The 18,406-nt window shown below is 35.0% G+C and overlaps 1 protein-coding gene across 1 annotated transcript in view; it reads right to left on the bottom strand.

Moving 5' to 3' along the window:
- DMD (dystrophin) overlaps window positions 1–18,406 on the bottom strand; it is a 1,215,125-nt gene that overhangs the window by 385,788 nt on the left and 810,931 nt on the right. Inside the window, 1 exon segment of the mRNA XM_035901725.1 lies at window positions 16,801–16,965. Within this exon segment, the coding sequence (XP_035757618.1) occupies window positions 16,801–16,965 (165 nt within the window).

Raw genomic sequence — 18,406 nt, 5'->3', positions numbered from 1 at the left:
GTACAGTCAATGACATTCTCAGTATTCACTTTAGATATTTATATAATATTATTAGAATATATCCAGGACACACTATTAACAGTTCTGTGACCATACTGAAGTGGGACCTAATCCACCAGGGGAAAAATGCAGTTGCCAGCATTGAGACTTCCTGAATAAAGACTTCAATCTTGATAAACTTCAAGGAGAGAGAGACAAGCTTGTTCTTTTCTACATAACAGATGAAAAGGTTTGATAACTTCCTGAATATATTATTTATCTCTCTCTATAAAGAAAATGCTCTGTGAACATCTGTTACAGAATTTAAATTCACCTTCTTGTCTTAGGGTTTTATGAAAAAAAAAAAAAACCAAAAAACCAGCCTCCAAGTAATTCAATTTAAAGACCATTCCATTAGTGGCCTAGGTAGCAGCTTAGTGTAAAACTGCTTTATCACTATTCTGTAACTAGCAGACAAGTAATTTTATGCACCTGCCTCTAAAAATGCCATTTTAATGAGTAAATAAAATAACCATTCTTTCCCCCATTACCTTAAACCACTGTTCTTTTAAATGCGTGTGACCCAAAGTACAATCCCCAGGCAGTGTTAGAAGCTATCTTAATGGGGAAAAGAATATTGTGAGATTCATCCAGCTTTTTAAGGCGTGCAAAAGACAGTCATCTGATTTTAATGAGAGACTGGAAAAATGATACAACTGTAGCTCTTGACCTACGTGAACTATTTTTGAGATAATTTAGAGGAGAAACAATTATTTCACGGAAAAGAGCACTACATGTAGGACCTCTTCCTTCTAGAAATGCAACAATTCAATTATAGAGTTCATAACTACTTTCTACACCTATGAGTGCAGCTTTTGTGCAGTTTGTAAAATATGCAGACGTTGTGTCTATTAAGACCTGGTGGTGTTTTTCATCATTCCACTCCCTGCAATATCTCTTATTCCTGGTACTGTAAAAAGGGAAGGAAAGAAAAGAAAAAAAAAAAATCCTCCACAATGAAGCGGAACTAAGAAGGTCCCAAAATTCAAGCCATGCAAACGAAGTGCACGAAATAGCAATCCCCACCACTTTGCAGAGTGAAAGGATGTTTTTTCCAAAGCAAATTTTTCCTGTTGGCTATCAGAAATTTGTGAGCTTCCTCTGTACATCTAGAGGAGATGAAATATAGTAATTTTTTCCCCACACAGAGAAATCAGTATCTATCCACTGCAGCTGTCTGTCCTGAAAAGGAAATTTCCTGGAGGTACTGAAGATAGATGAAATTATTAGCTGTAAAGACATGACCTGCAGATATGGCATATGAAAAGAATTTGGCTACGGTGGTCATATACTGATAAAGCACAGTTAATCATCCAGTTGGACTGTGAAAAGGCCCAGTAACAAGACTTCTTTGAGATTGGATATGATTCAGGATATTTTATTTTGAGGCTGGACAGGACACAGGATGAAACAGCTGCTCCTATTCCACCTAGACTGCAGATTCTGTCTTAGTTTCAGTACATAATATAAAAGAGATAATAACAAACCAGGAGAACTGACACAGAAGAAGGAAATTTGGCACAAAAGCACAACAAGAAATTCTTGCAAGAAAATAAGGGAAGTCCCAATAATTTTACAAGCTCTCTCTTAGTTATGTGCTCTTTTAGATACTGAAGTATAGCAGCTTTAGAGGCTGGCAAGTGAAATTTGGTGATAATTATAAAAGTACTGAGTCTTAAAAATTGCTTATTTCTTCTTGCAAACAGGAAAGAAAGAAATCAGAATTTCTTCTCTCTCATTGCACAGATGATGACAGTTCTATTCAATAAACCGAATTAAAAATCATTTAACTCTGAGGGAGGCATTTATTTATTTTACCATCTAATTCTTGGTTGCTTATTCTTCTCTCTCATAGGTCGGGGCTTATATGCAAATTTTCCTCCTGTTTTCAAGTTTAGTAAATGAAGGTTTATTTTCAGAGGAGTTTCTGGCTACAAAAGGAAATTAGAAAAAAATAAAAATCAAAACCTATTACTGTTCTAACATTGGTTTGTTGATTGTAACATGTTTTCAGACAAGCCCATCTTCTGGTATTAGTCTTTAATACATCACTTACAAGGAATATTCATGAGGATATATTTCTGCAGTTTGTCTTCCAATAGTTACAGTGGCATATATTACTGCTCCAGTATGTTACTTTAGCAGCAGAAGCAGGGGTAGATTTCAGTAAACGGAATTTACGTTCTTATTGTTTGAAAAATACGCAGTTTGCTTATTTCCAACTGCCTGGTTTGCAACTGTGAACGGCTAAGTTATAACCACACTCTGGGTGGTGGCACTCTTTTTTTTTTTTTTTTTCTTTTTTTAAATTTCCATGAGCAAGTATGTTATCAGAAGTTTCTATTTTTAAAATCTCACCCATTAATTTCATTCTGAATGAAGAAAATCCTAATTACAAACTAAGGAATTAAAACAACTAGTAAGCAAATGCACTCAATCATGCCCAGCATTAAACAATAGCCACAGCACAGATTTACGTGGAGGTACTGGGTATTACTGAGATGAAGTTGATTTTGTTCACAGCAGCCCATAGGGGGCTATGTTTTGGGTTTGTGCTGGAAGCAGTGTTGATAACACAGGGATGTTTTAGCTATTGCTGAGCAAGGCTTACACAGAGTCAAGGCCTTTTCTGCTCCTCACCCCACCCCACCAGCGAGGGGGCTGGGGGCACACAAGAAGTTGGGAGGGGGCACAGCCAGGACAGCTGACCCAAACTGGCCAAAGGGATATCCCACACCCTATGACATCATGCTCAGCGTATAAAGCTGGGGGACATTTGGAATGATGGCGTTTGTCTTCCCAAGCCACCGTTATGTGTGATGGAGCCCTGATTTCCTAGGGATGGCTGAGCACCTGCCTGCCCATGGGAAGCAGGGAATGAATTCCTTGCTTTGCTTTGTGTGGCTTTTGCTTTCGCTATTAAACTGTATCCCAATCCATGAGTTTCTCGCTTTTGCCCTTCTGATTCTCTCCCCCATCCCACTGCAGCGGGGATGAGTGAGCAGCTGTGGGGGGCTGAGCTGCCTACCAAGATTAACCCATGATAACGGTTTAAAAATAATTCCCACCTGCCAATAATCATCTTTCACTGCAGAATTTTTCATATCCAACAGGTTGACTCTCTTTACAAGAGTATCTCACAAGGGTTAAGCTTTACACTATGCCAGATATCTCAGGCTACATTTACTTGGAAATTTAGCATGAAATCTGCAACAGGATTATGTGTTTTCCACATTATCACTAACTTTAGTGTGAGAAGAAGCTAAGATACTTTTAGGCGTATGTTTTTATTTTTACTCAAATAATCAATAAAATATAAATCAATTTTTACTCAAATATCAATGAAATTAATATAAATCAAATCAAACTTATTCAAATACCCATCAGGTACCAAAAAGTCATATAGTTACCAACGTATAAACACCTGAGAAGATATACATTCCCTGCCTCTAAAATTTACTACGTAGCAATCAATTCAAAGCAAATTAAACCAAAGCTCATAGGTCCTTCCTTGTGCAGATATAAGCAGACATTTGCATGGGCTCTTTTTCAGATTCCAGTACTTTAAATTGTATGTGATCAGTAGAGAAAAATATCTAATCTTAGAGAAGAGTAGTTACTGTTCAATAAATAATGCACTATTATCAAGAAGAATAATGTCCAAGAGCTTTCAAGAATTGTGTTTTGAAGAGAAAAAGTTTTCTATTAAGAAAGGAGCACATGAAAAAGAACACAAACAGTGAGAATGTTAGAAAACTATATTTTCTGAAGAGAAAATATCCTCTCTCTGTATACCTAGCTACATTGAAGCAAGCTATAGTTTTGGTATTGACTGCTATGTAATTTCTGTAAGTTTTCCCCTATATTTATTTGCTTGTTTATATTAACCACACTTTTCTCTGAGACTCTGGACAGTGCCTGAGCTGTTATTAATAGCACAAGGAGGAAGCCAAAAGACAAAGCCGTGGTACAACCTCACCAACTTCCAAGCAATTCACCCACACTTCTAAACAGCTTATGCTTTCAAGAATGAAATCACATCCTGATTTACTAGTTATCTATTATTTCATAGAAAAATACTACCACACATCAAATACTTGATCACCTTTAAAAAAATCTTTCCTCTCCTGAGACACTGGGATACAGATACATTTTGCAATCCATCCTTAAGTCTGCAAAGTCTGTTAGAGATTAAAAAATTTACAAGGATTACTCATTGGGAAAGTTTGCCACATTTTCACAATCCATTTGCATCTAATACCATTTAATATTCTTGCACTTGGAACAGATTTTTTTAGAAGAGGTTTGGATACAGACTGTTTAAAATCTAAATGCTCAAAGCTCACAAGGAAAACATTGAGCAAGTTGCTCCTCAAAGTCCCATAAAAAGATTTCTGGAAAGAATGATAATTGATTTATGCACAGAATATCAAGCTCTAAGTTGTATGAGTTGATTAAATTGACATTTACTGCAGATCTTAATAATGCATTGAAAATAGGAATAGTTTAAATAATCAAACAATGTTTCATCATCAGAAGTTTTGACAGTTCAACCTTTTGCCAAATCAGACACAGATGTCAAAACATAGTGAGATAAATCTCTGGGGTACATATTCCTTATGTGCTTACATGGATGAACTATATTGCCTTTTATTGCATATAAAAAACCTACTTATTTAAAAGGATGGTAGCAAAATTAAAAGGTAAAAGGATCAATAAAGAGTTAAAATCTGCCTTATCTGGCCTAGTTTGTCAAGCAGAAACTGACAAATGAAGGCTGATGGAAGGAAAAATTCAGCAATGTCTAGTTGGTGCTTTCAGTCTCTCATGTGGGTGAATTTTCTTTTATTTGTCTACAGTTAGGTTTGCTACACCTCAGCCATGCTCTTCTCTTATGTTCTAACTGGAGGCTGTCAAGTATATAATGGAGTGATTGACAAGAGTTGACAGCTTTCCTACTGTCATTCAAAGCTTATCAAGGACAAGATCCAAATACAAGTTATTTTAAGAATGAAGAGTTATTTATTTTTTTAAGGATAGCCTATTTTTATCTGCCAAAAATGAACACAATATAGCTATTTTAAATATATGGCAAGTGACCACCATGGACAGTAAACAGGTGTAAGTACTACACCCAGAGACAGTTTGAAGCTTCTTCAGCAGTATAGGTAGAAATCAAGGTTGTGTAAACCTTGGAAAAGAGGACTCAAGTATAGAGGAATACAGGAGGCACAAGTGATGACTCAGAAGGTAAGGAAGGAGTAAAGGGGATTGGGAAACTTATTAAGCAGGGAGAAAGGACCAGTGAGATTGCAAGAGGATTTGGAGGCAAGGTGTCTGGAAAGCATGAAGTGGTTTTTAATATTGTCTGGAGAAGATGATTTTGAAGGGTCAGCAGAATTTCAGTGAGCTAGAAGCGGAAAAAGGAATTTCTGCATTTTGTCAACTCATTCCCTATCTGGAGCACCATTTTTCCATCCACTCCTTAAAGTGTAGGGACTCAGATTTCTGTTCATCCCCTCCATGTCCTCATCATCTGTAGTCACCTATATCTGTCACAATCCCCCTGGAAAATCATCTTCCAGGGGAAATGGCAGTGCTGAGACAAAGACCTGGAGGAATTCCCAGGAACAGCAGCTTTAACCTCTTCCTACGACTGGAGGAGGTATGCTGACTCCTAAAGCTTTTAGGAGGTGGAGTAGCAGCCACTACTACCTCCCTTCTCTCCCCCGTGGCCTCTCCTCATATCCTTCCTTCCATCTCACACATCCTGAGCTCTCCTGAAGAGGTAAGGAGCATCATCATCAGACATTTATAGAACAGGTAGGATAGGGTTGTCTGTTCAGGTTGGAATAGAGCATCTCCAGTTCCTCCTTTTACAGCAGGGGAACTGGAATCAAACGCAGCATCCCAGGCCATTTGATCCCAAAGAGTAAATCATTTCAATGGCAAAGAATTTGTGGAAGTAAAGTATTAAATGCAAATAAACCCTACATAAATTTGTACAGTGGTAATATGTATATTCTTAAAATATAATCCAGAAATGCAAAAGAAAAAAAAACTAAGCACTGTTAGCTCAATGTATCCATTTACTGCACTGTGCAGCATGTTCAGCCAGAAAAATACAGAGGAATATGGAATAAGGTTGGGTGAATAACTGTATTTTCATTTACTAATAAGTATTTTTTCTATGCACCTCTTACATTTGATATAGTTTAAAAAAAAAAAAAGGAAAAGGAGAAAAAATGCTGGTTTACATACACTTTGACTCAAAGTAGTTAATGGATTCTTTGATTAATTTAAGAAGATTAATTCTATAAACAAAAACTAAGTGCAGATTTTGAGAATATAACAGGTAACTCAGAAGGTGAAACAGCACTTAAAATTCAGACTTTAACAAAACCTTAGCCATGGAACTACAATCACAAGACCTGTATGCTTAACAGACAGTGTTAGCCACAGTGCAGAACACATTTCCCCACTGAAAAATTCAAGGGGTGAAATTCAGAAAAGAGATACCATTTTTACCAGACACTCACCATCTGTCTGGCCAATTGCTATCAAGGTCTTGCACATAAAGCCAGTGAATCTGTAACTTTCCAGAGACCCAGAGCAGGCCAAAGGCATTTGTCCTGAAGCTCTCTACTATCTTTAGCTCCTCACCTCTAGTAAGGAGACTTTGTTTTCACAGGATTATGACAAAAAGATAATAAATCTCAGAATAATATATATGTGCACAAAATGGAAAATCCGGCAAATTCGAAAAGACAATGATTGAAAATGAAATGTCAGCCTTCTACCTAACATTGAGTTCTACTTCTAGAAATGCTGGTTTTAACTCCATATTAATTCCTTGGATGAACAGATAACTCTATTTTGAAATTATCTATATCTGCTCTTTGGACAAACATTTAAATAAAAGGTTAAAATACCTTGGTTTTTTAGAGTTTGTTTTTCAAAATACTGCAAGTTATACATTTTAGCATTTCCTTTTAAAAATTTACTTAAATTCAGTTCACATAGAAATACTTTCAACCTAAAATTCACTTGGGAGGAGATAGCCTGGGATCTTTTAAAAAATCCAGTATTCAAGCAGTTTTCATAGGAGACTGAGAAAAGCAAGTTGGGATACACAATGTTTTCCTAATTATTTTTGCGCAATATGAGTGGGTAACTTTTAAGTATTCTCTCACAAAAGTGATTTTTGTTACACTAAAGTTACCGTGTGAGAATCAGAGCTAACATGCATTAAATTATTTCCAAGATTACTTTGTTGGGTGTTAAAATACAAAAGTTACACTGGTGCGTTTACTTACAATTTTCTTAACAAATGCTATTTTGTATTTTCAGGTTACTAGGCTGTAAACATATTTTCATTTTTAGGTTCTATTTATAAGCAACCTTTCTAGCCCATTTTTCTTTTATGCAATTTGCTTGTACATCTATATGGGTTTCTGAACCATTGCTCAAAGCCGTATGTACTGGTGGTAATGATCTGGCACACCACAGCTAGAGATTTCACTTTGTGGTCACATATTGCAAAACCACACTCCAATTACAGAACTACAAATACCTTAATGGTACTTAAACAAGCAGTGCCCAGCACTCACAAGATACTACACTACTGTTTTTGACAACAGATTCAAAGTGTTCCTACCAATACTGGTTAAGATTTTGTCACCACATTTTTTTCAATTTGAAGGACGACCAGCAAGCGAATGTTTAGGAAAGAGACTGCTTATGTGGAATTTATGCATAAGAAAAAGTAAGAAGGATTAAAAGAGAAAAATTCTTGTCATGAAATATATAGGTAGTAAAAAAATATTCTACAAACCCATATACATTTGATATTTGCTTTGTTTTCTACGTGTTTCTGACATCAGTTTGGCACTACTCATGCTATGTTAAAACTGACACAATTTTGTAGATTGTAATCTACAATGAGTTAGTGGTAATCTTTAATGAGTTAGTGGTATTTTCAATTATAAACAAGGCTACTGAGTTAAGTAATAAGCTTTGAAAAGTATTTCAGTAGATGGATATTTGTTATATGCAGTGCTAATTACTTGTTTACTTGGAGTTATGAATACAGGGTAGCTTATCATACATGAAGCATAAACAACGTAAACCTAACGTGGTACTACTTATTTTCTCTAAGGACAACTAGAAAACCCATAATTAAAATGATCTTTAATTCTATACACTGTTTCTTTGTAAAATCATTATTTTTTACTTATTTAAATTCTATAAAAATGACATATTAACTTCACAATCTCAGCAAAGCTACCTGGTTAAAAAAACCCAAAAGACCATCATACTTATTAAGTTCAAAAAGTTGACTCTAGTTTTTCTCACATTCTTTGTTTTCTGGACTACCGCTAGTCAAAACTCAGAATTAAAGGACAAACTGTTGGCAAGATTTGAGTATTTTCCAGGGATTGTTTTACCCACTAAAAAGTTACTGTTCAATTCATTATGCAGCATTTCTCCTCTGCAAAAATTTTGTCTTTGAAGTAGCAATTCACTACATAAGATTCCATTGTCTCAGAAACTTAGAATGTTTTCTGTGGATGGACTTTTACTTGAAAATGTCACTAACTGAAGATTGTTATTAGTAATAAAAGCTATTGAAAGTACTAGCTACTTCTTTTCCTGGTTAACTAAGACGGATTTCTCTAGACTGCTCTTCTGGAGAGCAAAGAAAAAAAAGAATTGGCATGGAAGAAATCTGTAAACATTTTTCAGAAGACTTAGAATGCTTGACTGGCCCACAGTTTTCCAATACCAAACACTAAATACTAAATACCAAAGCAAATAACCTGTAGTAACAGCTAAAAACCAGCCACAACTAAAAACGTATTAGTACTAGCTTATTTGTAAGCTTTTTTTCTCTCTACCTTACTAGACAATATACTTTCCATTCTTCACATATTTGGGTTTCTAAAAATTATTTTAGCTAATGACTTCTTGTTGACTATGTCATAACACAATGAAACTTCCTTACTATGTGTGTATACACATGTACATATTGGATATAAGTGGGTCTTTTTTTGACTGTAAAAAACCCACCTTTAACTCCCATCTAAAGTATTTTTCTAAAGCCTTAGCAACCCACAAATGCTACATGGACTACATTTAAAAAGTGCAATCTGACTGTAACAGATTGCAGAATGTTAATTTTATCTTAGTCACAGTTGAAGTAGGTTGTGATAGGAAAGCTTTTACTTCTGGTCTGTCTTATCCAGTCATTTTGATTTTCAAATATTTAAGAAAGCCCTATTATTCTACTTCTGTTAGACTGCAACCCGACTTCCGAATCTGACAGTTCTTTGAAGCCTTCTGGGGTTCTTCCTGTAAGCAAAAGGTCTGGAAATATCTAATCAAAATTCTCAATGACTTGGGGTCCTATCACACATAGAAGTGGGATTAAACAAGACTACGAGGAAATAAATAATTACAGGAAAAGAAAATTGAGAGAAACCAAGATAAAAAGTTGGTTAGACTTTCTGAAGGTACATTCTCAAGCTTCCAAATAACTAGTGAAACATCACTCGTTACAATCCCTTCCAAGATTCTCCTTATTCTTTTTCTTGCAGGTGGAGTAAACAAATCTCAGCAGAACAGTCAGTAGGAGGAAATAAAGGTCAGTACTTGCACAACTTCCTTTAGCCATAATTTTGGAGCTCCACAGACTGTTGATGCTATAGGCAAAGCTGTTTCAAAGTGTAAAATATAGGCCTATATCCACATGTTCAGAATAACGTATCCCTAAAAGGTTTAAGTATATTAAATTTGGATGGCTGGATCAGAATAAATACATTTCAAAGTGCTCATGTATGTCCTTAAATATTCCATTGAGGAGGCAATGCAGAAGCAACTATACCTTCCATTATAGCAACATTTGCCACCTACTTAGACTCTGATTAGCTGACTTAGCCAAAATAAACTTGTGATTAAAGATAACCACATTATTATCAGGACCACAAAAATAATTGCTTTGACTACAACAATAATTGCTTTTTGAACTTATACTAATTAGATACTCTGTATTTGCTTTCTTGCCTGAATTAGAACAACAGTGCTGTTGGTTAACAAACAGAGTTTAGGAGAAAACTTGATTACTGTCTATTAACGCAGTATTATTGGAGCTCTCTCTAGTTTGGCAAACAAAGCAGTGACAGAAAGATGAAGCTAAACAAACTCAGCCTAGGAAAAATGTGCAGGTTTTTAACTCAACTGTTGAAGTAATTTAACACAAGATGTGGATAACTGTCCATACCTTGAAATTAGAAACCAGTCTTGTTTTGGTTTGTTTGTTTTTGAGAAAGGTGTGCTGCAGTTCAAGCAGGAAATAATTCAGAAAACTGAAAGGATTACTTTATAGAGCAGGTCTGACTAGATGGATCAGAGCAGTATCTTCTGACCTTATATTGAACCAACTACACTAATTCTATGCACATCTCTGATAGATGACAAATAGTTGTCTGGTAGTCAGCTGCAGGGTTGCCATATATCATGCAATAGCTGTAACTGTTTCTGTATAACAGGTCTTTCACATAAAATTTTAATATTCCAACAGTATATGAGGGCTTGTTTTAGGAGCTCTTGTTTATATTAATATTTATGACAAAAAGCATACTTGGCAGAATGTTTGTGAGTGATGTTAAAGAGGAAAGTGGAGACCATCCTATTAGAAGTTTGTGCGTGTCCGCACATCAGTAACTGCTACACAGCTTGCTCTGCTGTTACTGTAGTATCTGCTGCTGAGAGATTGATATACCCCTCCCCATACATTTCTAGCCCAAAGAACTGCCAAAGCACTATGGGAAATATATCTCAAAATACTGTGAAACTGCCACAGGCTTGCGAGAAGCAAGGCTACTCTCAGAGAGCCCAAAAGCAAGACAGAAGTTAAGCTAGTGCTGTTTGGATCAGGATCCAGACAGATCTGAAAAGGTTAAATAAAACTTCCTTATGTCAAAATTCACTCACTGAGAGACAGTATCTCATATCATCCATGTTATCCTCCAGGACTCCAGTTTTGCACTGAGAGGATACAGTTGCATTAACAGTTAAAAAGCAGCTCTCACTTCCTAGGATTTGAGTTTACTTATGTGACTAAGGACTGTGGCAACACAACCAGCAAAAACCATTAAATCTGGATGCTCAAGAGTTATGAAATGCACATCTTTAGCCATGGATTTTTATTGACAAGGAAAGAATAAACTGCTAAGAAAAATAGTCGTTCAACACAAACTGAAAGCAAGACCAGGAAAATGGGCTTCACTCTAGCCACATGTCACTAGTACCTGAGAGAAGTACTGGTAAACAAAGGACCAGCATGTAAAAACCAAGAACATAGTAAGAGCTGAACTTCAACAAGTCTACACTGAAGGTGTTTCCTGACGTGGCCATATCCAGATGGCTATGGCTATAACACCAATAACCTAGACACCGATGCTGGCAGAAGTTATACTGTAAACAAAGCTGTACTGTTAAGTATTTCAATTTTTTTCTATGGTATAGAGTAGACAATTTTTGCAGTATTTTCTTTGCACCATTTAGTAAAATTGGAAATTCATGATGATTTCATCTGACTAAGTTTGTGAAGTATGAATACTAAATCATGCAAAATAGCAATCAGAATGAGAATAATTCCAGGTCAAAGAGTGAATGCACAGAGAAGTCATACCGTTAGCTTGGGAAACTAGAAAAGTCCATAGAGTTGTAAAAGACACAATATGAAATATACTCTAGATGCATGAGAAGCTACATTGAAGGTATCTTGCAAACTTGGAAGTGTTCCAGTGTTCAAAAGTAGCAGCAGAGTCAAGAAATTCTTATAGATGTAGATTTCATACCTTCCCCATGCATATGCATAAGTGTTTCACAGGACCAGTCTGTATTATGCTATTATTGAGATGAGAGATTATGTCAATGTGGTAAAAAAATATTGAACACTTAAAAAGAACTAAGATCTAGCCTAATACTTTAAATTGGTAGCTTGCAAATATGCATTTCGATGTTATTTATTTGGATAGTTTTTTTTTTTTTAATTTTGTAAAAATCTTTGCCTGTTTATAGAGGAAAACTGTAATTAAGGATTAACAACATGAGTGAAGCAAATACTGCTACAGATGCTTTTAAAATCCTAGGAATAAGGAATCCCTTCTCTACTCTTATTTATTAAGTGAGAAATATGTGAGTTATTAAAGCCTACTTGGGATTTTGGAAACCACCACTAAAAATTATGGTGCCTAATTGAAGGCTTGGATTCTAATTGTGGTACTGCAGTCTCTAAATTATGGTAAAGAAAATTATGAAGACAAATTATACTGGCCTAAAATATATTAGGGTTTCCTGACCCATGCTGTAATTCTTTAAAATAAGCATAGAGCTATGATAGTAGAATGGGGTGAAAGAAAACAAAATTTTTGATTCAGCAGGGAATGTATTTTCTAGTATATTTTTTGGGACTGAAAAACTTTAAAACGCTTTGTTTCAACTATTTCATAGTGGTAACATTTTTCTTGACATTTTTGCTGCTTTTTAAACTGAAATATGTCTATACTTTAGAAGTTAAGATGTTGCCTAAAGCCTTAAATGACACAAAGCATTCCAGAGATCATAGGACTACTAGGTGCCCCAGCATGCTCCTTGGTCACCGAAAGGTGACATGCAGATCCATAGAGCTATGATCTGAGAGCAGAAGGGGACTGCATGACTAAGTCAAATGACACAGAAAATCTTCGATGCCAGTGACACTGACCCTCTCCCTTTCATATAACTAGTTTGACCCTTCTCTGAATTTTTACGTGATGCCAGGAGTAATCAACTAAACAGGGAGAGGGCATATGCTCAGCATGACTGCCCACACCATTAAATTGGGAGCATTGCTTCAGGCACAGGCCAAACCGCACTGTCCAAGACAGTGCCCCGGCATGGTCAGGGATTAGCATGAGCCACAGATGCAGCAACAGGCAGTTTGGATGCAACTGTTTTCTTTGGGGGGTAAGAGTGCTGCTGAAAGGATGTAAGCTGTGCTCCATCAGTTGACCTCTAGGCCAAAAAATGGTCCTGATCACTTTTTATTTACTAATATAAATATAGTCTTAAGAGCTATAGGAGGAATTCTAATCTCTCTATCTGTCACCAAGCCCAATTATGGGTCTTAAAAGTCTTACTGTTTTGTGAAGCTCTCTGTAACAATATGTAATAATTTCTCCTTCGGTTGCGCCTTTGCTACTTGCATAGAATTGCTTTTGTGCAGCCATTAAAGGTTAACACTGCTGGTGTTTTTATTTCATCTTTCTTCTAAGTAAGCGTAAATTTAAGGGACTTCTAACCTATTTTTAATAGTTCATTTTTGCACAAGTGGAAAACACATATGAACTTTTAAATTAGTATTAATTCACAGAATTTGCAAGTTACCAGTATGAATTGTGCAAGTGAAATTCACAGATATTCTCCTCTATGTATTTATTATACATATATTATATAGATCAATGTTATTTAAAAGGTTAAATCAGATTATCTGATAAGGACGTACATTTATTATATCCTTTGATTTATGGAGGAAACTGTGATGTTGGTTATCATATTATAGCCGCATGCCAAAAGTAAAGGTTACTACCGTTTTGAAAGAAATAAATCACTGTATTTTGAAAATGTCTGTCAGAATAATTGTAATTAGCGTTTTAGATGCACTTTGGTTAGTGTATCTAGTTTTAATTTCAGCTACCACAAATTTCTGTAACTGAAATTTGCTACAGGTAAGTAAAAATGCAAGCAACTTGCTCTAAAACAGGTGTATTATTTTAATATAAGTTTGCTAACTTATTAAAAAGGCACACTATGCATTAATTTAAGACATGCACATATTCCCAACCTCTTTCTCTCCTACCTATACCACCCCATCTGTTCTTTTCATAATTGATTTCCACCTGCTTCTGAGGCCAGAAAATTTCTAACACTCAATATTTTGTGGCTTTTAGAAGTGAATATCCTTATAGTACTCTAAATTTGTATCCAATCTTTGCCACTCACATTAGTTTCAGAGCTCTTTTGCCAAATAAATAATTTAGAAAACAAAAGAGATTGGAGACGACTTAACAGCTGAAGAGGAAGAATAACATTGCCTTGAGGGCATAGTAATAGTATGAAGGACATTGACAGAAATTTCATAAAAGACCATGTCCCAGCTGAAAACTAAAATTTGTAAGCTTTTATGTCAAATCCTATAACAAAAAAGTCTGTTTTTCCTGAGAACTTACATGAGCCTGGCCTTTTGTACTCAAGTGCTATATTCACAAGTTTCGTTGTCATTTTAAAACATCATCTTCATACCTTACAGGTTTTTAGAATATCCAAAAAGATTCTTTGTAAAATTTCTCATCCCATCTCTTTTCTAAGAATATTAACAATAGCTTTTTCGTTCTACTCGATGATCATCAGAGTCACACATGTTTCTGAATAAAGGAGTTATTAAATCCTGTTGAAGATACTTCAATGTTCTCTGGATATTGCTGAAGGAATTAAAATGATGGTAGAACAAATGCTGAATATTTATACAGTATTTGGGAACACCAGAGCAAAAGACTTTGTTAAATACATCCCACAGGTAATCATGTAGATGTCCTTACTTTTTCAAAGGCAGTATTAGCTATACAGGATAATAATTTAAAAATACACATAAACATGATCATGTCAACAATGATTCAAGAGCATGTGTATGCACATGCTTGACCCAACGTAGGACAGCATGTTAGCATGGGTCTGAAAATATGCGCTTGAGGTTGAGTATAAAATTGAACATTGTTACAGACTGCTTTCCTGAATTGTATCTACTCATTTTTGTTGTGTGTTTTTTCATGATTAACAGTCTCAAAACTCTCACTATGCTTATTCGTAACCTTAAAAAAGCTGTAAGAATCCCATTTGCCTTCAGAAATATTTAATATAGAGCCTCTAATGTGAGTGATTCTCTCCTTGAAGAAAATTACAGGCCAGGTAAACCATCAGTCAATGACATTTTAAGTTGATAAACCTACATCTTTTAAAGGAAATCCAGATAGATAACATACAGATAAAAGCTAGCATGCTTCACAAGCTTACAACCCTTACAAAAGTATAAGCTACTAGCTGTTTCATCTGCAATCAAAACTGGTCAAGCTTTAAATCTAAGTCATCTAAATTGATCCATGAAAGAAACATAGTAGGGTCTTTCACAGAGAGAAAATTTATCTGCCTTTCTTTGGAACTCTTCCTTGTTCCCCCTCCTCTCTAGATATACATGATATCATCCCACCACTTCAGGACTACAGATTTTTTATTTTTTAATTTTTTACTATTCTTTCAACAGGTTTTCAGAAATATTCCTGTCACATCACCATAAGAGGACTGAAAGAGCCAAGCAGAACATTTCTTTAACAGGCAGTATGAAAAGCCATACTCTTACAATTTGTAGCAATTTAGCTCTGCTTTTATTTTACATAAGCTTTAATGGTGGAATCATTCTAGAAATAAAGGAAACAGAATGTAAAAATATAAGAGAAAATGGATGAATTGTCTAAAGCTTTTTGTTAAAATACAGGAAATAAGGATAGATAATTTTCTTGAAAGCAAAATTCCATCACTCATTCAGTATATATACAGACATTTGCAAAGAGCTATACTAATTTTATCTTTTAAAAAGGGAATGAATGTCATTGTTGAACTCATTCTGTCAATTATAGGGCTGCAACAGGACTTGAGATTCACCGTTTTATATAATGTGATTGTATGACATAAAAAGTGTTTTGGCATTAAAACAGTTCCTTAAAAGAAAATGAATTAAAGTGGATTTAATAAACATGCTCAGCAAAACCACGCATCTTCAGAATCAGGTATTATTCCATTTCATGCAAGGCAAAAAAATATTTAAATATTTTTTTTCTTTTTTCACTGAAAATTGAATCATCAAAAACAATACAAAACTCAGTGTCTTCTGTTTAATCTTTAGCTAGGTGAACAAGATGCTCAGCTACTATAAACCAAAGAAATTTCACAGATTTCAATAAGCAAGTGTATTTTAAATATTTCTGCAGTTTATGTGAAGATAAGCTCATATATGCACAGGCAAAATGCAATGCCAAAAGGTCTAAGTATACACCCAGCAGGCCAGTTGATTCTACACAATATTTTTCATCCTTAATTTCTCTGGCCTCACCCAACCCTTATACAGGCATATGTTTTAGACCTAAATAAATACATACCAAGGATCAGATTACAAATATTTTGCTCACAATTACTAGACAGTCAGTTTTATTGATTACTGAAATGTTCCCTGTGCAGTTAGATACCTTTCCTTACAATATGAGAATCATGATATGGCCCTAACTATTCTGATTTCCATGTAGTAATATTAACTTGAATGAAATAGCTTAAATGGTCCAAGACTGATATTCTGAATTTTAGTTCACTTTGTATTAATATTTGATGTATCAACTTTTTTGCTATTGTTTCATGTATATGATACAGCAAAAATAATAGATTATATTTATATTTCACCTTGGAACCACTGGTTCTAAACTGCCCTATCACTAGATACCATTTAATGGAAAACAATAAAAGTTACCTTAATTCATAGAATTTCGAACTTCTGGGGACTATTGCTCACTTTTGTTCCAAACCTATATTTTTAATTCAAACTATACAGCTAATGATGCAACTGACATTTTGACCACTGATCCCAATGCTTTTTTAAAATCAAACACAATTTACCTTAATATCAAAAGCTCCTGGCTGACCCACTTTGTTATAAAGCTCCAGCTGGTTCTTGACAGGTGTTACCCACAATATCACCTGATTTAGTTGTTGATCAAGTTCAATGAAATCCTTTAGCAGAATCTCTATTTCTTTTTGTTTCTCTGGAAGATCTTTGGACACCTGAAAAAAATGCCAGAAGCCAGGTTTTTGGTGAAAAAAAAGTAACAGAGCAATTTAACACTGCACGTATTTACACTTATATAAATCATTAAAATACAAGTTTTTTACACTGTTAGGAAGAGAAGGGAATGAAAGAGTAGACCACACTTTCATGAAAAAAAAAAACAAAACCAACAAAAAAACACAAACCAAAAATCACCAAAACCCCACCAAACCTACCCAAAAAACACACACAAAAAAAACCAAACCCAAAACAAAACCAAAAAAATCAAAGCCCAGCATCAAGCTTCCCATTTTTTTGGTAAAAAAAAATGTTATCTCAGTATATGATATTATTCCAAAGGTCAATTTTTAATCACAAAAAGCAATAGTGAAAATAAGAAACTGATTGTTTGAATGATATCAAACCTTTCTTGACCTCTTGAATCTAGATATTTATAAGCATGTGTTTTCTTGCAAGGTGTTTAGAGTTGCCAGCTGAGTCCAAATATATACGAGCAGAAGCATACAGTAAAGAAAAATAATGAAGAAAGATATCATCAATACTGATCAGGCCACTTGGTTCTCTGATTTGCACTCAAAGCAGTCAGATTTTTAATGAAGCACATTCTTCTGTGCCAATAATATCAGAAATTAAGAATCAGTGAATGGGTTAGTTTAAATCCAACAGCAGTGAACCCCTTGGAGTGAATATAGGAACAGATTGGAAATAAATAAGCCAACACAAAGCTCCATGCTGTCCTTCCCAGACTGTTTTCTATAGCCAGAGAGGTGAGATGGCACTACACAATACAATGGGCAACATTGCAAACATATACTAGGGCAGAAACCACCTGTACTTAAAAAAAAAATTAATTCACAACAGCAAATATAGGGCTTGGACAGAGATAAGAAACAATAGCAATTAATTATTAAAATCAGCTAAGTGGTTAGTTGTCCATATCAAGAAAAATGAAGTTTCCCAATGTTCATTGTTTTTAAGAATGTTTATACTAAAGTGACCCTCTTAAAAGTAGAAAAACGTGAGGTTTCTGGTACACACAATAAAATATAAATTCCATGTAAATTTTAACAGTTTTAACAGAAACATTGCTATCATATTGCCCAGCTACAGAAGTATTACTGCTCTGTACTAATTTCTAATCCCGAATGATGGTATTTTACAGAAGACAATAAATCTAAACAGATCAGGGACATGAAAGCAATGAAGGTTACAAAAACAAACAAACAAAAAACAAAACAAAAACCCCCATACAAAACACCAAACAAACCCACCAGCTGAGAAAATGGGAAGAACACAACTGTCTCATGACATGTACGTTTATTTACAAATTTGGTTTGAAAAATACTGATTTGCTGATACTAAAATAACCCCTCTACATATACTCTGCATATGATTTATTAGACCGTACTTAAGTGATACCTGTAATTCAGGAAGTTG

The sequence above is a fragment of the Egretta garzetta genome, unplaced genomic scaffold, assembly GCF_000687185.1.
Source record: "Egretta garzetta isolate BGI_Z169 unplaced genomic scaffold, ASM68718v1 scaffold70, whole genome shotgun sequence".
Classification (NCBI taxonomy): Eukaryota; Metazoa; Chordata; class Aves; order Pelecaniformes; family Ardeidae; genus Egretta; species Egretta garzetta.
Note: the sequence above shows the minus strand (reverse complement) of the source record. Positions and strands in the feature narration are given on the sequence as shown.